Consider the following 24,310-nt stretch of genomic DNA (forward strand, 5'->3'; position numbering starts at 1 on the left):
GAGAATAGACCTTAGTTCTGCTCCTGTGTTAGTATGTGCTACTACTGAAACAAAACAGCAAAGTTATTGTTTTCTATAATCCCATTTCTGTATGATATTTGTTATGGTAATAGGTGATCTATATCTTATTAAAGTAGTTATATATAGTTAATAATATTTGTTTAATTTCCCTTGTTATTTAGTAAAATAAATTAGTAAATTAACTTTTACACTTGCTTTTTCAGGAGTGGCCTGTAATAATACACCATTATAATTTTTAGGATACAGACAATTGTAAACTGTCTTGCATTCAAAAACAACACCTGTAATCTTATATGAAATGTATACCTTTCTACATAGTCCAGCAGTCGGGAACAGTGGTTAGAAGCAGGAGCATCATGGCCTCCAACTGCATAGAGAAAACCATCACATGTGGCCACGCCTACACCTCCTCTTCTCTTACACATTGGAGCACACATATTCCATTTATTTGTGTGAGGATCATAATACTCCATTGAACTCAAACAAGAACTTCCATCACGACCTCCAACTGAATATAACCTAAAAAATCAAAACCAAACACACAAATTTCAGTAAAACAAAAACTTGGATAAACAAAACGATAAACAGAGAAGCTTTGTTTGCTTTTCTCATCTGTTGTCTGAAATGAAAAGACTACAGAATATGTTTTGTCAAATTTAAAACTCACGGAAGTCTGACACACTGGGAAATAGGTGATGTTAATACTGTTGCCAAATTCACATTCCACTTTGTGCTCTGCCAACCCTCTGTGGAATAGAAATTATTTCCTAATTAGTTTTGGAGAAAATATGTTTTAGTTATCAGATCAAAATGCATCCTACTTTCTTCCATCTCATGAAATCCTTCTCACATGATTTCCAAAACACATAAGCAGGGTTGCCGTACAGTTGCCCACCATCTATGGAGGGAAAGGAAAAAGCAAGGAAAAGTCCAAGTGCTCAGTCACTATTGGTAATCTGGGCCAAATAAGAATCTAGATAGACAGAGCAATGGGTGAAAATGGGTGGAGATGAGGGTGGGGCCTGAAATAGTCAATCTAGTAAAAACTACTGTACAAATTCTAGAATTGTAGTCTTAGAACATAAATGGGAGAAAATGGATTTTTGAAATTATAGAAAAATATATTGTACAAGCTGCCGTGTAGAGTTTGGAAGAGGAAAGAGCAAATTATCCAGTCAGAAAGCAGGAGCAATATCATCTGATTTGGGAGGACAATCATGCAGCTTAAATGCAACATTCTGAATGGTGAATTGCTGAAACAATATCGTGGGAATTCATTCACATGTAATCCAGAGGCTGAAACATATTTGCCTAAATCATTTGATGAATAATTTTGAATATAAAAATCAAAGTGCATTCATAGATAATGGACTAATGGAAAAAGAGGCTAAATTAACCGAATAAATTGTTTGCTGCAAATAGTTCACCCACCTCTAATGAATATCCAATAAAAATACTACTTCTGTTTAAAATTCTCTTTTTCTGTTTAAAATTATCTCAATTTTGTTAACTCTGTTATGTGCTGAGTATTATTTATACATCTAGCTAAAATACTTCCAATATCCTGCCTAAAAGGGCTAATTTCAGCGTGTAAACTTTCATTCTATGGAACATGTTTCCTCTAAACTAAGCTTGCTAAAGTACAATGCCTAAAGACCGAGAGATATTCTATTCTCACTTGAACAGAAATGTTGCCAAAAAAGAATGCAATAAAACCATTGTACTGTAAGTAGATTCCAGAAAATTTTGGAAGAGAACCATAGAAGTGTCAAAAAGAAAGATAATGTACAATATTTGTATAAAAATTATTAAAACAATAGTGCCTTGGTACTCAGACAACCATAGGTTTTATGGGCACCATCATTGCTGTGCATGGGGATTCACTAGCACAAAACTTTATCTACATGTTTACTCCACATAGAGTCCTCCACCCAATTAGAGTAATAACATCTTTAGAAAAGTAATTTTATCCCATCACTTTCTAAACTGTGAATGGAGTACTTTCTGTACCAAGGAGAGTAGGTCAGACAGACAATATGTTTGGGATACATCGGATTATTCTAATTACTCTTCAGAATACATTTTTAAAATGACTTCCCAAACTGACCACACAAATTTGTAGCCCACTTATAAAAGACCACCAGCAGTCTGTTAGCGACTCAATGACTCTCCTATGGATTATGTCAGCTCTTATATTGAATTGCAGGTTAACAATAGATGTACCCCAGTCCCCAACCCCTTGAAGCATTTCCTGTAGTGTCGAACCCTCCTCCACTGAATATGCAGAGAATGATCAGGTCTGCTGTCCCCAACAGAACAGTGTACACACCAGATTGTATGACTCAACACAGGATCCACACTTTGTTTAATACCACAGCACTGAGAAAAGAAACATAAGTTTATTATCAAAGATTTAAAATTCAAGTGATAGGGAGTAAGAATATTGGAAACGGAAGGTTACATATAAACCAAAATCATAACATGCTTTCTAGAGACTAAACTTAAATAACAGGTTAACCTCCTGTCAAAGGGGTCGTCTTCCACCCAAAGTGTCCTGTACATTCCAACCAAGGCTGGTTGTGATCCCATTTTCATTAATGTAAATGTACTGTCTGTTTACTTTCTCAGTGCAAGATAAAGGAGAGTTTTCTTTTCCTTCTATTTATAGAATGTATTGCATATTTTCAGGGTAACAACCCAGGGCTTATTTTTCCTGTGTGCCATTTCCCTGTTGATTTCACATCCCTTTGTTGGTGTTATATGAAAAGGAGCATCTACTGTGTTAACTTACAATGCTTAATTTACATCACAACACAGAGACAGGTGAATAAACATCTCTTGTCTGACAGAAAACCTACTTGTCAACTCTGCCTTGATACAGACATTAAAATATATTTCCACTGTATATGGGAAATGACACAGATAAGCTGTACATACATTTCACAATGATATTAATGACCCCAACCTTCATTTAAGACCTCACATGATATTCTTTGGTGAACCAGAATGTGTATACCCTAATCAGGACATTTCTGTAACCACCCTGACAGCTGGCATTAAGGGGTTGTCGGGTCACACCACTGCATAATCATTATCATGCTTCATGGGTCTCCCATTATGCAGGAGTTCTTGAAGTGGCATTTATCACAAATTTCTAAATATCCATTTCCTACAAGAAGATAAAACATTTTGAAAGTCCTGTCTGCTCAATTACAAACAATAGAGAACATTGTGTCTCCTCTCTGATCCACTGTGTAGATAATATTGCGCAGTCTGTGCTTATTCCACATACAAAACTGTCACTGACAGCAGATATGGAATGAGTATAGAACATGCAGTAGATACCCTGACTTCTTCTTCCTCTTTCCTTCTTCCCAGTTAGCCATGGTTGGGTCACCAGATCAGTCTTTGCCAGGCTTGCCTGTCCAGTGCTCACACCATATCCGTTCCATTCTTCCGTAGAGTCTATCTACCATTTTCTTGGCCATCCTCCTGTTTCCCACCCTTGAACTCTAGTCTCAAATGGCTCCCTAACAGGATTCTTTTAATCTATTCTTCGTATATGCTAACACCTTCTCAGTCTCTTCTCTTGCAGCTGCTCTCTGATGCAGCAGACCTTGGTCTCACTCCTGATGAAATCACTCCACACATGGTCCAGCAATGGTTCATGAGGTCCACCCTCAAACATCTCATTTCAATGATTTCAAGTTGTCTCAAGTGCCTCTCTTTGTTCCCCTACGTCGCTGATCTGTATGGAAGAGCTAGTCTTACCATACTTTTGTGTTGTAATCCCTTAAATATTTCGGGCATTTGTTGATCATAAATCACTCCACTTATCTCGTGCCAGACTTCCGCACAGTTTGCTGTTCATTTTTCCATTTCTCACTAACCAGCCCCCAGAGTACTTAAACACAGAAACCTGATGTAGGCACTGTTGATATTCAGCTGTCTTGGTTCCACGGGAGTCACCCACATGACTTCTATCTTTTATTTGCTCATTTTGAGATCATAGTGTGTTAGTTTCCTCTTCCAGGCATCACTTGACTGGACCAAATCTTCCTCACTATTAGCCATTATATCACCTTCCATTTGGATTTGCTTACTTATGAAATTTGCTTACTTATGAAATCCATCACAATTATGAATAATAATAATAATAATAGCTAAGCTATTGATCCTTGATGGAGCCCAAGCTTCACCTCAAAACCCTCCATTGCACGTAAGGGCATCCTTACTTTTGTCATGGAACCATCCTTCAAACCCATCACCATCTTGACAGGGTCCTCCTGTATCCTCTAGAATTTCAATGGAGACTTCAGCAGTCACTGAGGTTCTTTGTCAATTGCTTTCTCCAAAATCAGGAAAACCCACCCAGGCTTGATGTTTCCCTTCCGCTTCTTTTCCATAAATGGTCTATTGATGAACATATAATCTGTCATCCCTTTTCCTTTTTTAAAACCAAACTGCTCCTTTCCTAAAAAGGAAAAATGTGACTATATATGATTTTCTTTAACAGTTTCATGCAGTGGGACAGCATTAATTCCTTGGTACCTTAAATAGTCATATATGTTACCTTTTGTTTGTATATAGGTATCAGTATGGACTTTCTCCATTCTCTTGGAATTTTCTTTTCTTTCCAAACTGTGTCCATAAACCTTTCTCAAGTCTTTGATTACTTCTGCCATGACTTCATTTGGTCCTGCTGTTTTTTCCAGGTGCCATCTTCAGAAATGCAGCCTTAATGTTTGCTTTGGGCAGCTCATTACTTCACACAATGGCAGTGTAGCATATAAAGGATTCTCCTCACTACGTAGACCGTCACGGAATTTTTGCCATTTGTTATGTATCATGTTTCCTATCAAAAGCAGTCTGCCCCCTGCATCTCTTACAAAGGACATGTTCACTCCATCTTCCCTCCTTTTGTTTCTTGTCCACACAATCACATATATTTTCTTTCTGGAAAGTTGTGGACATTCATTACATAGCTCACCTAAAGCTAGGTTTCTCACCACTCTGACTGTTCACTTTGGTGCTCGCTTGGAGGCTCTGTAGGCAGCAACTGCTTCTTCTGATGGGTTATTTTCCATCACCTTTTTGACTTCTCTCTTATTTCTTACTGCTTTCTGAACATCCTCCTTACACCACCATTTTCCATGCAATATCCTCAGTGTAGAGTTTCAATCGGTGGTGCAGAGCACAATTTGGCTCATTATGTTTTAAAAGTGGATATCTAAAAACTACTGTGAAGTCCTAGTTTGTTTTCATAGGCTTTTGCTTGAATTTGCGTGACTTCTGATCTATGAAATATGACTAAGGGATAGTTTCAGGGAATGACACATGCAGAGCAACATATATGTGGATTTTCTTCATCAGCGCATATGATGAATATATCAGCAAAAGCTAATATATGGGTGGAAGTCCTGGAAAAAACTTCTAAAATCTATTTTCAAAATCCAATTTTAAAAATGCTGTTGAATTATGTTTCAGTTCTGCTTCAAACTATTGTAGGCAAATGAAAATATTCTCCTTCCCTTACAATGGTTCCCGTGATGAAAAGGTTCTGATTTCATTTTTCAAGTGTTATCCATGCTACATACATTTCTTATATGAATCCTTTCCCAGTCTACTACCTGTTCTACAGTGCCCAGAGATTAACTAATAGAAACATAGGCTATCATAAAGTCCAAGCATTGAGAAATTTAGGATACAAAAGTTTCTACAGTGAAATAATTATTCATTTGGAAGCTTTTATTGTTCTAAACACTCCATGAATTCCAAGCTGATAAAATATGCATTTACTGTTATGTTTCTTTGGCACTGAAGCTGATGTCCTGAACAAGGAATCATAATTCTACCACTAATCTTTAGTGAGTCCATGGAACTTTCAGGTAATGCCTAATAAACATCCTTGTATGGTAACACAAAAGCATGGGTGTCAGCCTATATTGATCTGTCATGTGAAGTTGATGTAAAATAAAGCAACAAAGCAAAAGAATAAAGTAATTCTTTTACAAGAATGTCTGCAGACCCAGCCTTACGATACCTACCTTTTCATATGAGTCCTATTGTTCATGGTAACTGAAGTCTGGGGGGTCACTATAAACTGATGTTTTCTGAATTGCCAGTGTGTGCAATGCATTATACAGTAGCTCTGCTAAGGTTTGTATGGGGGAAATTCCATTTTGAATAGAAACACATTATATAGGTTTGTATAATGTATTCTCCCCCAATCTCTAATTCCATCATTGTAGCAAAACCGTATTATAGTGAGCAACAATAGCTCACAAAACAATAGCTTTTCATATGCAAGTACAGTTAAGATGTCTACCTGATATGCAGGCAAATGGGAAAGTAGGCTTAAAAAATCAGAATCAAAATTTTCAAAGGTGGGAGCCTAAAATTAGCGTTGATTTAAAGCTCTACTTACAATGCACCATTGTGGCTGTGTCCAAACAGCTCACCCATCAGTGCTATAAAAGCTTGATTGTGCATGACTCCATCCTGGCATGGAGAAAGGGGTAGATATAGCAAAAGAAACCATTCCTATATTTGCAACCCTGATAGCTTAGCTATTTATATTGTGCTCATCACCATACAATCTAAGCACTCCCTGGGCACAATCAGTCCTTGTAGCTATAGAGCACAAAGACTAGTCCTGTAACTGAAGCTAGGCTCCCAAGATATTACTGAGAAGAGGACTGAGCTCCTCCTTCACATAGTCTTGCCAGGTTAACTCACACTAAACCCTAAACCTAAAGGGTTGTGCTATGCTCAAATAATGGTTGTAAAGGTTTCCAAACAATAAGAAAAAACCTTATTCACATTTTATTAAAAAGAGTGAATAAAATTAAAAAATATTCATGATTTATTTGCTCAGCTCTATAAGATGAAAATATATACAGTCACCTTCATGTGACCAGCTGTTTGTATTTTGGTAGCTCCCAGATATTCCAACAAGGGTTACAACTCCTTTCTGCTATTCACAGTACAGTTAGATTCAGTCTTTGCCCCAAAGAGTTTACAATCCAAGTACACAAAACAGACAAAGTAAGTGTTATTATTCCTATTTTACAGATGGAGAACTGAGGCACAAAGTGACTTGGTCACAGAGGAAGTCTATGGCAGAGTCAGATACTAGCATCTGATACCCGGTGTCTGAGTCTAGTGCCTTAACCACAAGATGATACTGTACTTTTTGCAGCCAATCATATATGCACAGTATATAAATGTACACAAATACACACAGAATGAGATTAGGCAGCCATTTAATATTGAACTGTGAAATAGAGATTTAGGGCTTCTAATTGTAAAAATAATTTATTTTCTTCTGAATACAATCTGTTAATGGATCTCTGATAAGGTATATTTCTTCTCACTCTGTTAATTGTGCTTCAAATTGTTCGTTTAGTGTTGGTTCATGCTGATTTTTATCCTTTGGTCGAGTTTATATTTTAAAAGTATTTTGTGACAGTGACTCATGTTTTGCTGTGTTTGCCTCTTCCTTTGTATTTTATTTGCAAACATTTAATACAAAGAAAATCTTTTAAAAATAGCCAGAATCAAATACTGTAAGTGTCTCAGCAACATTATTTTTAAAAGTTATTATCATCAATCATAATTGCTTAAAAAAAGCAAATATACCTATTACATTTAGCTGTGCAATTAAACATCTAATTATACTCAAGATTCAACTGCACCTTACTAGATGGCTATGCCTCTAGCTCAACCCACTTGTTTCTGTTCTTTCATTATGGGATGCACTGGTTTTCAGCTCTTATGTGCCACCTGTTACTGTACATGCAAGCACATCTATCTGCCTGCCTAGTAGTGTCAGATATTAAGGGCACAACTGGGCACACAATTCTGCCCTGCAGTGTGTGGATGCATAATGGGAAACAAGGGATCAGGAAGCCTCTTGAACTGTCAAATAGCAGTAAGGAGAAATTGCTTTCTATTGTGCAAAAGACCACTGCAACTGGCTATTGCACCACCAAAGAGCAGCCAGCCTTGGGTCAAGTGTATATACTTTGTCCCATAGCACATAGGCTCCAGTATGTGGCAGCTGTTAAACAATGGGAAACATTGTTCTTGTGTTAAAGGAGAAGTTGGTTGAGTCAACCTGCCTTGAGCCATTTTGCCCTGCACTGCCTCGCTGGCTGGGTAATGCTTTGCTTGGAATAGTAAAGGCAGGATTTTTCACTTATTCTGATAGAGTAAATACGTATTTAGCTGAATAAAATATTAGAACTAAGCTGAAATTAGCCTTTTACTTTTGTATCACAATCCCTGAGCTTCACTGAAAAAAAATCAATAATGAAAGGACACAAACAAGGAGGCAAACCACAGAATCCTATTAATTTCAAGGGTAAGAAGAACGATGAGGATGAAATGCAGAACGGAAACAGATACAGCTAGATGAGAAAGAAAATTTATTTTTAAGCTTCTAAGAGGATAAAACAAACTCGAAAGAGAGAGAGAGAAAGAGAGAGAGAGAGAAAGACAATAAATATATAACAACTATAACTAATTAATTGCAAATGGATGCAGTCCTAACTTAGCCAAAATGTTCATCTATTTCCACAGGATTTTTGCCTGAGCAGAGACAGCAGGATTAGTTCCTAAAACAGCAGACACACTTATGTCAGTAGAAGTTACAGGTTAATGGGTTTCTTGAAGATTCCCATAGTTATTAGTCGAGTCACCCTGAAGAAGAATTACTTGCTTTGAAATTTCCCTTTGAAACCCAGTTTTGCTGTCAATATTTTAACAAGGGGCTCCCACACAAGTATTTCCCAGTAGCCTGTGATATGCCCTGTGTCTCAGGGGTGCCTCTGTTTGCAGAAAAGGAAGAGTGAGGAATTAGGAAATCTTATAATTTGTTTTCCAATTTAAACAGAGAATCAATCCTCAAGGAATCAACACCCATGCAAACATGAAATTGTATTTGCTAGGGAAAAAAATCTATGTTGTTTCTTTAAGAAGTGCCATATAGGTTCCATAATACTATGCGGTCAACTCATATAATTTTAAGTGGGGTCTGTGTATGAAGACCTTGTAGAAGAGGAACTGGGGACTTTGGTAACATTCCCTGGGAAATTTTATGAACATACTTGTCATTTTGTCCACTTCAAAGGCAAAGCATTTGCTCTTCAAAACATTTTTTTTAATAGGCTGAAGGGATAAATTATCTTTGACATGGATGGTTTAGCAGTATCCAGAAAGTGGGTGAACTCCATCAGAAGTAGGAGAATTATCCCAACTTTCTCTTCAATATGATGACAGCATTTTAATAAAGGGCTCTCAGGAGATCCCCAGGATTTCCATCTAACACATCACTGCCTTGATGCCTCCAGATAAGGTTAGGGAAGAGTACTTCACATTCAAAAGTCTGTCTTTCCTGTTTCTGCTGAAATGCCCATTGAGACTGATTCCATATTTTTGAAAACTTCTCCATCTTTAGAGATTTTTAAGCTGCAGCTTGACAAAGCCCTGGCTGGGATGATTTCACTGAAGTTAGTCCTACTTTGAGCAGACGATCTCCTGAGGTCCTTTCCAACTCTAATCTTCTATGATTCTATGATTTTCGTGCAATCACAAATAACTAGAAAGCATCTTTTTTTCCCCTTGATTACATGGTGACTCAGCCACTTTCATTATTCATTAAATCATGTACCAAATGAATTCAGAATTAGAAATATATTTGACTCTGCTACTAATGTTTGTGATGCCTTGCATCAGTAAGGCCAGAAATTTTCACCATTACTCAGCACCAACAATCAGGGCCAGATTTTCAAAAGATTTTAACTCCCATTTAGGTATCAAAATAAGCAGAAGAGCTTGGCATGATGGGTACAGATCGCTTAAAAATTGGCCCCTATTTACACTCATTAAAACAAATAAAATAATAAAATAAAATACAATGAAATCAAAAAAATAATAAAACAAATAAATAAATATACTAAGATGATGATGAGGCCCACAAGAAGAGCTGTATAATAATAATAATAATATTTATTATTATTATTATTAATATACATTTTTTAAAAAAATCCAGCATGATAAATTATCTTCCCCAGTTCATCCCATCTTCTGTGTGCCTGGGTTTTAGATTGTAAGATCTTAGGAGCAAAGGCTGTCTATTATGCCCATTGGATAGCTCTGAGTACAATCCTTGAGCTAAACAAATGATCAGAAAATAACAGAACAGCAATAATAATATAAAATAACAGTAGTAATAAAAATAACCACAATGGATCATAATAATACTCTGCCGCCTACAGCAAGTAGTCAGTAAACAACTGTAAAAGCACTTATTTTAACATGAAGTGATATATCATTAGTTACAAAGAGCATAGAAACAAATGATCTATCAATAGCCAGCATCTTTTACTTAGTTTCAAGGACAAACAATAAAAATTTCACAAACCATACTTTTTGCAGGTTTTCTCTTTGGGCTTGATTCTCTGCCCACTGGACTTTTTTTTTTTTAAGGGGAATAGTTGACCTTAACTTCACTGGAACAGAATCAGACTCTTAGATCCATATTTTTCTTTTACACAGCAGTAATCTTTGTCTAGGGACCATTTTACCTTGACCTCCTATTTATACAGAAATTAATCCTGCATTGTGCAAAACTAATCAGTCACAGTCTTTCTGTATTCAAAAGGAACCGGTGGAAAGGCTTCACAATTTCTCCCTTCTCTGAATTTCTCTAAAGTTTGGTTAATCTCCCATTTACATCCAAATTATCGCTTTTCTCAGTATAAATGTAAAAGATTTAGCATGGCTTCGAAATTAACATTGGGAAATTGTATTTTTACTATTATGGATTTTAGTGGGGCTTTTTGGAGCTTATCTGCTTTAGAATAGAATATCCTTTGATTTTAATTCAATTTTAAAACTGGAAAGACATGATCTATGTGCAAATAAAACAGAGCTGTCAGTATTTCTTCTGTTCTCTCATGTCTCTTGATGGCCTCTGAGTATTTACAGGATTGCAAACTATTCTTTTTGGATGATGTGTGACTTTATATGTTTGAGGTATTTATGTGCTTACAAAGTGGATCATATGTGACGTGTTTCCTTTCAAAAAAACCTTTATTCATTTCATTGGCTGGGAAAAATTTCAGTCACCCTGCTTACTGAATTTCTCATTTACTCGGTTATCATATTAGTAAAAGTCAGGGAAATGGTTATTCATATTTTCTGACAGAACTGTCCTGACATCTAAAAATATTTATTGATATTTTGCAAGAAATTCAGAGAGTGATTTCCCATGGATACAAGCTTAGCACAGCTCATACTGACTTGGGCCAAGATTTGGTTCCTTACGGTTTACTTAGTAGGAATGATTTCCTCTTGACAAGGAGTCCGCTCCATTGTATAATGGGGAGACACACACATACGCTAAGACGAGCTACTGAATAAGGACTCCATTAACTAGAAAAGTCTATTCCAGTATCAGGTCAAGAGTCAGTTGACACAATGCCCAGTACCATCTTTATGAACAGATCATTTACTATAGTGTTAGCATAAGAATATTTATTTACACCCTTACTTGTAAACAAACATACTTGGTGAATATGTCTTATTTCTCAAGAAATCATTATTGAACTCACAAAATGGGTTTGGCCTAGGCAGAGCTGGTATTTTAGTGATATTTATCTTCTCTGTCAGATCAATCATTGTAGATTATAGCACTGTTCCAATTTGTTCTGTCTCAGGATTCATTGATTGTGCTATTTTCTGTCTGAAATATTTTAAAATACATGTGTCCCTGAAAACTCTACAGCTAAGGAAGAAAATATTCAGTGTGTCTCCTCTCCTCTGCAGCAGGGGGAGATCAGTCGTCCTTTTAAGAAGTGAGAGTTTGATCAAAAACTAGAGTTAATTAATACTCCATTTATAAAACATCACTGGTTTTGATACTGTCATGAAAAGAAACTGAAACATCGGGCATATAGCATACTAACAGTGGAGGCTAAAATAATGTGTTCCCAATGAATCAGAGTTCATTTGATAAGAGTTCTAATGCTGACTAGTTATGAGCTAAATTGCAATCCTTACTTATCCTTTACTCAGACAAATAAAGAGTAGTTTTTTTCCCCCTTTAGAAAAGATAACTACTGTAGAAGTTGTTCCAATGACTCTCGCTATGGCCCCAGCATTAACCTGTCTGGCTTCGTTTCCCTCTGTTGTGAGAATTAGTCAATATGCATAAAAATATAGCTCTGGAAAATGAAAGCTACTCTGATTTTTTTCTCTTTCTAGGTTAATAGGTAATCTGAGACTCCCTAGTGTAAATTGACTTGTAAAAGCAGGACATTTTTTGATACCTGCAAGCATCATAATATTTCAGCAGCAAGGAAAATATTTATAACATTCAGTAAAATATTGATGTGAATAATATTCTTTTGTATGTACTGAAAAATCTAGTGGGCATAAACCATACAACACAACCTATACTCTCTCTCTCTCTCTTTGTGTGCCTATGTACGAATTGGCCAGGCTGGCGGCGGTGTTTCTCTTGGTGCATATGGATTGTGTACAGAAACAAAAGATCAAACTAACCTGACTCTTGAATAAAAGTGTAATAATTTCAAGACCAAACAAATAAGAAACAAAACTAATACACACAAAGACAGAATTATTCTGATGAAAAAATATAATTGCTTCAGACACATTTTCTGATTTCCTCAGTCCTTGTGAAATCTGGAGGTGTCATTTTAACTTTCAAACTCATAATCACAATATATATTACATTTACTTAATAAAATAATGCAGCTTTGAGCAAGTCTCTCAATGTTTACTGAGGTATGAAAATTAGCAGAGCATGGCAATTACATGGATGACTTGGAAAATTCCCTGTGTAATCATTTAATCGGTGACCTTCACAGTGAATGAATCCTTCCCTATTCACTCAATAATGAAAAACTTAACACAAGTTGATCTAGCAGTTCAAAAGATATTTGATATCATCCTAAATATAGAAAGTGTTGGGAAGTTTATGAAGATCCTAAACTAGAGAATTAGAAATAAAAAAAAGAGATGATAACAGGATACCACTTCATAGAATTTGATAGATATTTGGGAGCTGCTGTACGAGCTACATGTAAATGAGAAAAGTATTATATATCTGCATAACTACTTCAGATTATAACTTACTTTGTGAAAGTGAATCTGAAAAATTTGGATCAAAATACACAAAGATGTAGTGATTAAAGAATAAACTGGGAATCAGGTGTACTGCCTTCAGTTCTGAGCTTTGTTGCATACCTCATCTGTGACTTTTAATGGGTCAGTCACCAAGGGCTGGGATTTCCAATATTAGTCATCTTCCATTTAGGCATAACAATAAATAAATAGGTTTGCAAGAGTCCAGCAAATTAGAGGTCAAACTCTTGAAAAGCTGACCAAATACAACGGGAGTTACCAGATGTTACATTTTTTTAAAATCTGGCCCCAGTTGTAGGTGCTGAGAATCTGAAAAGCTGACCGTTAATCTATCTGTGCCTTACTTTCCCATAAGTCAAATGATTATGATGATACTCCCTTTCACTCACCCTTTGTCTGTGCTGGCTATTTAATGTGTAAGATTTTTGGAACAGGGGTTGTCTTTTGCTATGTGCTTTTACAGTGCCTAGCACAATGCAGCCTGATTCTCAGCTGGGGGTCTTTGTATGCTAATGCAATACTATTAATACATCAAGTACATTATTTCTCTCTCTGTAATTGATTGCTGTTGATTGCTAAAGACCTTTATTATTTAGAAGCAACTGTGATACTTCAAATGTGTATTCTCATCTAAAGAAGCATATGGATGTTTTCAAGGGAGTATTCCTTCCTCCCTCCCTCCTGGGAGCAGCATCTTTTCTTGGCCTGACCAACAGCATTCACTTACATAATGAAGCTGAGGGAGGCACTTCCTGGGCATGGACTTTTTCCTACCTTCCTTTTTGGGAACAGGACCTTCTCCTTGCAATCTGACCAAATGTTCCCCCCACTGAGATGGGGGGAAGGATACTTAAAGCAACCCAAGGGGGCTATTTATACTATGCGTGGCTTGGTGTGTCATTTAAAGTGTGTCACACACTTTGAATGTCTTGTTTAAGTTATTAGACATCTGTAGTCGGCAAACCAAATTGATTGACAAACCTCAGAGTTTTGATTCAATTTAGATTTAGCCCCCAAAAATTGGAATGTTGATTTGAAACTTATAAAAAATTTTCTGACTTTTTTGAGATCTAATCATCACTCTCCCTTCTTTGCATCCCCACCCTTCTTCTTCCCAGCTCTTAACTTAACCAAACCCTTCCTATTTTTCGTACCCTTGGCAAATACAGTCCACTTTGAAGCTAACTTAATATAGTGACTATTCCTTCACATTGATTTTTTCCTTCCCCCAACAGATCCCATACCTTTGCTAATATCATGACAAATGTGTTGGTAGTGAATCTGCTACACCATCTGTGTTCTTTGTATCCTATGTACACTTGGAAGCAGAGCTGGAGAACCAGCAATGTAAGACTCTAAATGGAGTTCATTATCTATTTTGGAAACTATCTTAAAAGGAATTGCACGTTAAGGACAAACTCTCTCCCTTATTGGTGGAATGGTGCAGCAGAAGCAGAGTAGTGTCAATTGTGTATGGAATATGGTCCAAGAAACAGGTTGCTGATGCAAGGTGGGATGGGTGAGGGATGAGGAGAACTGCAGGATGACACACAATTTGCAAGCATTTTAAAAAGGGGTACCATGGACTGTTGAAAAATATACACACTGCAACACATAGGTTAGCCAGCTGGAGGCCTGATTGTGTCACTTCCACTGACCTGAAGATAGATCATGCTCCCTTGGACTGTGGTGTACCAGTGAGTGTGGCAGTTGGCACCCCTTTGAGCTATCCCAGACTCTAGGTAGGAATTTTCTTCTGCTGCATGCATAAGTGTGCCAGGATGGGAGAGAAGATGTTCCTTCACGTCCTCTCTCCATTCTAATATGTCTTTAAAGAATTTTAGGATTTTATCCAAAATTTAGATAATTCTATATCCCTTCTTTTAAAATTCCCATGTGTTTATCTGACTTTCAGCTCCTCTTAAATGTAGGGCTTGAGTAGCCATTAGCTGGCTAGATGTAATATATCAAGTTAAATCCTACATAGGAACTGATCATTTCTGAGAGTCTAAAAAAAAAGAATAACCCTCCCCCCCATGCACATTGTATTATACACTCACCGAGGAAGAGTTCTATGTGGGAAATATGGATTTGTGTGCAAAAGTACAAGAGATCAGTCTAAAGCACTGAATTAGTAATGAATCCTAATTATTCTGCTGAGACTAAATGCCAGAGATATTATGTCATGCATGAGAGGCAGAGAAATAGAATTCCTTGTGAAGGCTGTAATCAACCGTACAATCAGCTATGGTAGGCGTAGATATGAATGTGATATGTTACTAATTTTCCTGGGCCAAACACAGAATCCCCATTAAGGACTCAGTGGTACTATTAACCTCATGACTTCATGAAGCCAGGTAGCACCGAATGTGTCATAATATAAAATGGCTAACCCCAAACAAAGTTAGGGCAGCATGAAATTAATCATTAGTAAAACTACAGCCCAAACAATTAATGTGATTGCATTATATTACAATATATTACATGGAAAAGGGTTGTCTTTCTGACAACAAAGCTTTGAAGATGTTAATTAGTTACAGTGGCTTAACACTGGTCTAAATAGCGTGGGTGAGATCCTGGCCCCACTGAAGTCAATGGAAATGTTGCCAACCCTCAGACAGGGCAACAGGTTACATGACAGCATGAGGCTTGGAGAATGTAGAGTTAGGGAGCAGTGACTCCTCTGGGTTTACATCACTCCTAATGCAGAGAATTTGCAGTAGGAAATCTATATGGGAATTAATACTGCTCCAGGCATGACCATCTAAGGGACACATTCTGCCATGGAGGATCCAGAAAGCTGTATGAATAGGACTGCTTTCCTTGCAATATGGCAAGCTAATTTCTAAGAATTTGAGAACAGTCTGAGGAATTTCTGAGCTACATTCTTCTGGCCCCTCTCCCCATCCCCTGACTTCAGAAACCCTCCCCCCAAAGAATGGGGAATCAGAAGGGAATTCTATGAGCAGAACTTCACAGAGTTCCCAGCTCACTTTTCCCTGATCCACAAGTTTTGTTTTAAGAAGGAGCAATTGGCCTCTCTAATAAATAGCTCTCCTATGAAAGCTATAGAGGATTAATCAATGTTACCCTGTTCAGTCCTGTGCTCCCACACCAATTCAAAAATTTATATGGGAATTCCTATTTCTTGTTTGTAAGGAACATTAGGCTAAGTGGTCTCGTCCTACTGTGATAACTATTATTTTACTGGCAATAGTTTATAAACTAATACAAAGAAGCAAAAGGTAAAGCTGCAGTTAGCAAAAGGTGTTTTCCTCAAGGGATAAGATTTATAACAAGAAAGGAAAACAAACAAATATTTAATATTTGGAGTGTCCACGCCCCACTCCATAAACAGAAAAGTAAACAGAAAACTCCACCGCCAGAGCTTCAGGCCATTCTTTTGATTCTGAGTACAGCACCATACTTTCCCAAAGGTATTCTGTCTTCGCTGTCTCTCTGGCAATCACTTACATCCCTTCACCTAAGCACCTGTGCAAGGGACTTGCGGAGGAGTTTACTTAAAGTTAACCCTTTGTCTCCAAGATCCAAGGTGGTGCTTCTTCCCTGTATCACACATTTATTATAGGTAGCACAGGTAGTGATATCTATTATTTAGGTTGCTCAACACTTTTCATTAAAACCTCCTTGTTTTCAGTTGTTATAACGTTGTCAAATGTAAACCATTTGAGCTGAAATCCCCCCACACACACATTCTCCTTCAGACACCCCCACAAAATTTGCACCAAGACAACAATCAAATTTGTGGAAACCTACTACTAAATGAATCCAAAATGTCAATCTGATAGAACTGAATAAACCTAACCAAATATACACAAAACCCCAACAGATTTAAATCAATCACTAAACTCTTGCTTAAAAAACACTGATTTGTCAGAGTACTCAAAATAAATATGCAAAATAAGGGTAGAGTTCACAGAAAACAGAAATTATTGTTTTTTGTAATGCATTGTTATGTTCTACTTTTGTGGTTCTTTCAGCAAAATAAATGGGATGTACAAGCTACACTACATTCAATTTACTGCAACCAAACATCAGACAGAAGTGCTCACAGCCAGTCTGATCATGAGTTGTCTCATGAGTTGGGCAAACACAAACTCACATGTTTATGTTGGACAGACGCTTAGGAGAAAAACGTGAGTGAGCAAGAATAAATTCAAACATAGAATAATTAGGCTAATCAGAGCAAACTAAGGTTCAAACTGGGATGTGAAAGTGACAATGGTTAAATCTGTGATGCAAAGGAATCATAAATATCTAGATTTGAGACGCCAAACAATAATGCCTTTGGAACTAAATTTATTATACCTATTATAAGCAAAAGGAACGGTGATCTTGTGGTTAAGGCATTAGCTTGGGAAATCTGGGTTCAATTCCATGTGTGTGACTTTAGGCAAGTCACTTTCTCTCTGTACCACAGTTTCCCATGTATATAATGAGGAGAGTAACAATGCTTATTTGTAATCTATTTAGACTGCACAGTCTTTGAACTGTTACTATGTGTATTGTGCAGTGCAAAGCACATAAGGTTCTGATCTTAGTCTGGGTCTTTAGGTGCTACTGTAATACAAATAATAATGGTTTCCCGCTTCTCTGTCAGAAAAACAGGGTAAAAAACAGCTGGACATCAATAGTGAATATTATTCACCTACAACACTCTTAATGGCTCCTTAACACTTCTTCAGGCAAAACAAATCCTCAAAAGAAAGTCCAAACGCAAAGGATATTTTTTTTGAACTCCAGGGGAATGAAAAGGTGATTTGAAAAGGAAGTTAAAAAAATAGTTTTGCTCTTAAAAGTTAAGATTAAAAGATTTCTCACTTTTCTTTATTTATCTGTGATCAATAATAGTCTGCGATATTTGATATAAACAACACCAGCAAGTGCAACTGTAAAGTCCTCTAAAGCACATCTTTGAGCATGAAGTGATCGATAAAGGGCAGAGGTTTTTCTCCTCAGTTCTGGAAGACAGTTACTGTGTGAGGGTGTTGGTTCCTGTGGTGTGCTGAAGTCATTACCGGTGACACTTTAACTTGGTATACCTCTGTGATGTTCTGCAATTGAAAAGTCAATCAGTATATCCTGTTAGCAGCTGTGTATTTTCACTTATGCAGCAAAGTATTTATTATTGATGCCTCATTAAAGACACACATAAATAAAGGTCAAATATTTTTTAATGTGAAATACATAGTTGCTTAGCAAGTGTAATGCAGAATGAATAGTTTCCAAAATATGGTTCAGAAACGAGGAATCATTTTTAAAGGACAATTTTTAAGGCTATAATAAAATAGGAAAGTCTTGTACACTTTCACTTACAGTTGTAACAATGAGAGTCCTGTAGCACCTTAAAGACTAACAAACTAACTAACAAAAGACTTAACTTAAAAACTAACAAACTAATAAACAAAGGTGCTACAGGACTCTTGTTGTTTTTGCTGTATGCAGACTAACACAGCCATCCCTCTGGAACTCCCAGTTGTGTCCTACAATTGTTTGGAATAACGTAAATCTCCAACATACATAACCTCTAATAATAAAATCTTTCAGAGGAAAATGTATTGTCTTAATCTTCTTACTTTTATTATCCATATCAGCATAATATTTGTTCTGCTATGAAATTGAATTACTTGAGTAAATTTACTGTGGAAGATCAGTGTTCTTGGATCATCTCTATTTCAAATAGTAAAGACTTCTTTAACAGCAAATTAATAAATAGCTAATGTAGCCTGGAGGGTAAATATACAGTAATTCACTTTAAGGATTAAAAGCACCTTAAAATAAAACGGAGACAAGGTGTGTGAGGTAATATCTTTTATCGGACCAATTTCTCCAACACCCAAATAAGAGCTTTGTGTAAGCTCGAAAGCTTCTCTCTCTCATCAACAGAAGTTGGCCCAATAAAACATATGACCTCATCTCCCCTTCTCTCTCTAATAAGCTGAGACAGACATGGCCACAACAATTCTTCAAACAACAATTACAATTAAACTGTTAATTTGATTTTTTTTAAACTGACAGATTTCCAAAAAAAATCAAATTTCTGAAAGAGAAGTCTCCAAACAACAGGGTCATGACAGCTAAAAAAAAAACAAACAAAAAAACCCCACAGCTTTAGAAAAGCTAAGCATTCTTCTGCTCCACTGCTAATGTTTTCAAAGGTCTTTGCACTTGAGAGGCATGTCTGAGGGTATGTACAAACTGACAGTGGCAAATTTGCCGCCGTCAGATCGATCTATCCAGATCGATTGAGCAGAACTGAAGACCTGCTCAATTGACAGTTCTCTGGAGCTGTGATTGAAAAAATTGGGTGCTTCAAAACAACAGCACCCCGCACATTAAGTGTCAATATACTTGTTTGTATATAGTTGTGTATAAATCCACAATCCTTGGTCAATGTTATGATTATTACCACAATCACAGGAAAAGGTTTCCAGCTCCCCAACTGTATCCTATCATCTATTTTTTTTCTCCAGAAAACGTGTTTCTTAAATACCCAGGTATTCCTGAAAACTGTTGCTTTACACTTTTTGAAAGGCTTTAATGCCTTTGACTACAAGGATAATGGTTACATCATTTAGTGCTCGTATGAGCATGTACAGTAATTTGCTGTCACTTCTGTGGGGGAGGTGTTTGTCACAGTCCGAAATATTTTCAAAGGGGGACTGAGCAAAAAAAGTTTGAGAACCCTTGTACTATAGATTTTAAAGGATTATTTACTTATTTGGCTTAGACTGTGGCAAGAGAAACCCAGTTTTCAAGTATAAATATATCCTTGTTTGATTTAATAATAGCCTAAGTCTTGTCTCCATAACATCTGACACAACTGTTACCAACACAGTGACTTTTGGCTACAATGTTCTTTAGTGTAGATGCAAAGAAATGTGCAATTTTTTTTTTAAATGGCAAAATGGGGCATAGGGATATAACTGGGTGTTAACCCTTTAAACACTCAATGCTTGCTTACATAGTTTATTACTAAGGGAAAGTAAGTGAGATGTGTAAAATGTAACCAAAGTACAAACCGATCCTGATTTTCTTTGATGTAGCAGTTTTGCAAAAGTATTCACCAAATAGTTTCGATGAACAGTTTTCAGACTAAGAGATGTTTGTGAACTGTTCACTTTGACGATTCTTTATTTGCTACTGATGATGCAAATTTAATCACATCTTGGTAGTCAATCCTGTGATTTGGCTTTTGCTCACTGACTGGAGAACTGAAAGTTTTTATACAGGGGAATGAGTAACAATAAACAGTAAATGACATATAGAGCTATTCAATCAGCTCTTATTAGTGCATACAGTTGTAGGATCAAGAAAGAAACAAGTCCAAAGATGGGGAGATCCTACAGGTGGTGCTTAGAATGCGAGCACACTGACTTCCACAAACAGCTGGTTTAATGTAGCTTTTACTGACATGGCAAGAGGTAGCTTTCCTTTGGTTCACCTGCTAGAACTGCTGCCTTCAGATCACAAAGGTCATGTGATTCAATTTTTGGTTGCCATAATGTGCAGCATGCATATAGAGCAAGTCCAGACACCAGGGAAATGACAGTAGTAACTGGGTAACTTCACCTGACTGAATAAAGTTAGCACACATAACACATACAGATCAGATTAGCGAACTCATAGTGTGTCCTGGCCAGCGGTTTGAAAATGTTCCCCTGTACCTTCTGGAATTATTACATACACAATGGAATTTCAACTCTATGTTCTCAAATCTTTAATGTAAATCATGAACTTATTACTTAAACAAAAAATTGAGATAAAATATTTTAATTTGCTATTTATCAACGTAACATACAGAATGACAATGTGCATATGGCAACAATTCTTTGTCTATATTTACTTTAAATGATACCCTCAAATATAATACACTAGAAGATATTTACTATTGTTCAACAGTTACTCACCCTATAGAGAATTGTGTTTTAAACAGAACAAGAATACCCTACTCACTTGCCATTTAATGCTGCCACTCCAACAGTGCTTCTGGCAATTGACATACTTGCCACAAATGTCCACTGCTGACTTTGTGGGTCCCACCTCTCAACCGTGTTCAAATAGCTCCAGCCATCATGGCCACCCACTGCATAAATAGGTCCTTCAAGTACAGTAACACCTAAAATGGAAGACAGAGTGAGAGAAGATAACATGGATAGGTTTTATTCCACTACATTCTTAAATGAATATTTACCATAACAAAGGTAACAAGTAAACATTCATATGCCCATATACTTCTGATTGAATAAGATGCATGGCAATCATCTCATCGCTCATCTCCTCCGACTTCACATCTCTGTGCTGTTTTTCATGCTATCTTGCAAATGGGCTGAGTCCTTAACCTGTCCTCAAAAGACTATAGAGGCTAGAATGGGTCAGAAAATGGGTTTACTTTTCCCATGGAAAATGTCTACTTTTAGTTGAAAACCCTTTTTTGATGAAAAGTTGAAATTTTCTGTGGAAAGAAGACACTTTTTAATAAGAAAATAATTAAGTGAAAACCCCAGTTTTCTACTGAAAAACAATTTTGACGGAAAAATTTAAACAGGCCCTGAGTTAGTGTCCATATTCACCCCTTCTCCTAGGGATTGGCATGACTGGTAACTCCAAAGAAATAACACAACAAACTTCAGTCTAAGTTTCCTTACCAGTATTACATACTACTAGGTTTTTCTCTGGGATCTCCTTTGTCCTAGCTCCCCAATTTCCTCTGGTCCAAAGGGACTCTGCTACCATCTCTACATCCTTTCTTGGCTCACATGCCAGCATGACTCAACAGTAATCTCCCTAAATCTTAATGCAGATAATGTAAGAACATAAGAAATGCTATACTGGATGGCTCATCTCGTCCAATATTCTTTCCTGACAGTGGCAAGCATCAGATGCTTCAGAGGAAGGTGCAAGAAACCCCACAGTAGGCAGATGTAGGATAATCTGCTTCAATTATGTTTTTATCCTAATCCCAAACAGTTACAGATTTCTTTAAACCCCAAAGCATGATGTATTTATTCCTTACAAAATTTTTGTTAGCATTTACTATAACAACTCTGAATATTCTCAGATATAGATATGATCCCTCTTTGAATCTTGCTAAATTCTTTGCCTCAACAATATCCCGTGGCAATAAATTCCACAGTCTAATTATATATTATGTGAAAAACAAGTAGCTTTTATCAGTTTTGGAAGTTGTGCCTTTTTGATTTCACTGACTGTCTCCTTGCTCTACCTTCTGAGTCAGAGAGAACAGTAGTTCCCTGTCTACTTGCTTTATACCATTCATTTTATATACTTTTATTATGTCCCTTCTTATTTATCTCCTTTCTAAGCTCAGCAATCCCATTCTTTTCAATCACTCTTCATATGAAAGTTTCTCCATCCCCTTGATCATTGTTGTTGTCTTTCTGTGAATTCCTTCAAATTCTGTTTGAGAAAGGTGACTAGTACGGTACATAGTATTACTGATGTTTAATGAGTAGAAGTTTTCACTGAGTTGTCCACAGTGATGCCCAGGTCCTTTTCCTGAGTTAATACACTTAATTTAGAACACTGTAGGATGGATAATTCATATTTCCCCTTCAATATGCATTACTTTGCATTTATCAACATAGAACTTCATCTGGAATCATGTTGCCCATTCACATACCTTTTTAGGATGCTCTGACGTTCTTTACAGTCTTTGGTGGACTTGACTAACCAAATCATATTGTTCCATCTGTAAATTTTGCTAGCTCAGCGCCCGTCCCATTTTACAGAGCAGTATGAGCATCTATCAAACTAACTCTAAAAAAAATCCTGTATTTGTATCTACCATCTTGTTACATTTACATTTGAATCAACCCCTCTTTCAGAGCATCAATTGCCCTTATTCTCCCCATAATTCCTCCTCAAAAGAGGCAGTCCAGTTTGGGCCCATTGTATTTTAAAATATTGAATAAATAGAACTCTGTAGAGTGGAATTTCATCCCATTGTTGTATAGTGACGAAAGTGTCCACTACTAACAATAACCTGTTTTAAAACTTTTGAAAGATATTATATTAATATCTCCAGATCAGCTCATTAGTAACAAACAAAATCCAAGATTGATCAATTCAGATTGAAATTATAGCCTAGTTACAGTTTGATTTTGATTTGTGTCTAACTGGGGTAAATGGGTGTGATACTAATTGAGCAACAGATTCTAACAACTCTGTTCACACTGAAATAATTTACTCCACAAATACTCCCATTGATATTAGTGGATAACACTATTGTGGGTATAAATAACTTGATTTCAATAGGCCCATTCATGAAGTAAGTTATTAGTCAACATGAGTAAGGCTGGCAAAATTATGTGACCAGTAAAATTTACCCAATGCTTTAGTTAGGTGACTAATTCTTCCATTTTAAGCTTTCAGTGGGTGGGAAGTATAAAAGGCCAAGTAGGACAGGGGCTGTGTAATATAACTGGAAATACAATAGCCTTCAGCAAAAATGAGTCATCATAGCATTTTTAGTGATTTTTGTATTTTCCCTAACCCCATAGATATTTTAGTTATGTTTTTTTTGCATGTGGTTTTTAATCATACTGAAATAAAATCAGAAAGCTGCAACAGCAAGCATTTTCATGGAACAATTCAACAAGTGCTATCTTCAGGTTGCAGGAAAAAAATTCATGCATTCTGATTATTCGCTTTTCTCCAAATCATGCGGGCAATATGAAAAACGAATGATGACTGAGTGAGAAACTAAGTATATGTGAACTGAGCCAGTCATATCTGATAAATTTAACATTTCACATTTCACTGATTAGGGTATGCTTAGATGAGATATATGACATTAGTTATTGCTTTTATATTATTTCCATATGCTGCAATTTGAGGGACTGCAAATGTGTAGTGGAGGCTGGGGGAAGAGGTTGTTTGTTTGCTTGGTTTGGTTTTTCAAATTAAGAAACAATATCTTCAAAAAAAATGTTTTGCATAAATAAGCAGATGGAAGACGCAATAGTACAATCAATGTGAAAATAAATGGTAGAACCTTCTAAAAACAAAGTAAAACATACCTTTGCTTGCATTGAAATGAAAAGAAAGAAGGGCTAAATTTTGCCCTTTCGGC

General features: G+C 36.6%; 1 protein-coding gene across 2 annotated transcripts in view; it reads right to left on the minus strand.

The window, feature by feature from the left end:
• The window catches only part of KLHL1 (kelch like family member 1), a 420,141-nt gene that overhangs the window by 12,481 nt on the left and 383,350 nt on the right, over window positions 1-24,310 (minus strand). For both annotated transcript variants that reach the window (XM_067562781.1, XM_067562780.1), the window contains 2 exons: window positions 21,172-21,334; window positions 328-540 (listed from right to left, as the gene is read on the minus strand). In XM_067562781.1, the coding sequence (XP_067418882.1) occupies window positions 328-540; window positions 21,172-21,334 (376 nt within the window). The remainder of the gene's footprint in view (window positions 1-327; window positions 541-21,171; window positions 21,335-24,310) is intronic.

This window comes from Emydura macquarii, unplaced genomic scaffold (genome assembly GCF_026122565.2).
Source record: "Emydura macquarii macquarii isolate MOO-44397 ecotype Brisbane River unplaced genomic scaffold, CSIRO-AGI_Emac_v2 contig_2473, whole genome shotgun sequence".
NCBI classification, from domain to species: Eukaryota; Metazoa; Chordata; order Testudines; family Chelidae; genus Emydura; species Emydura macquarii.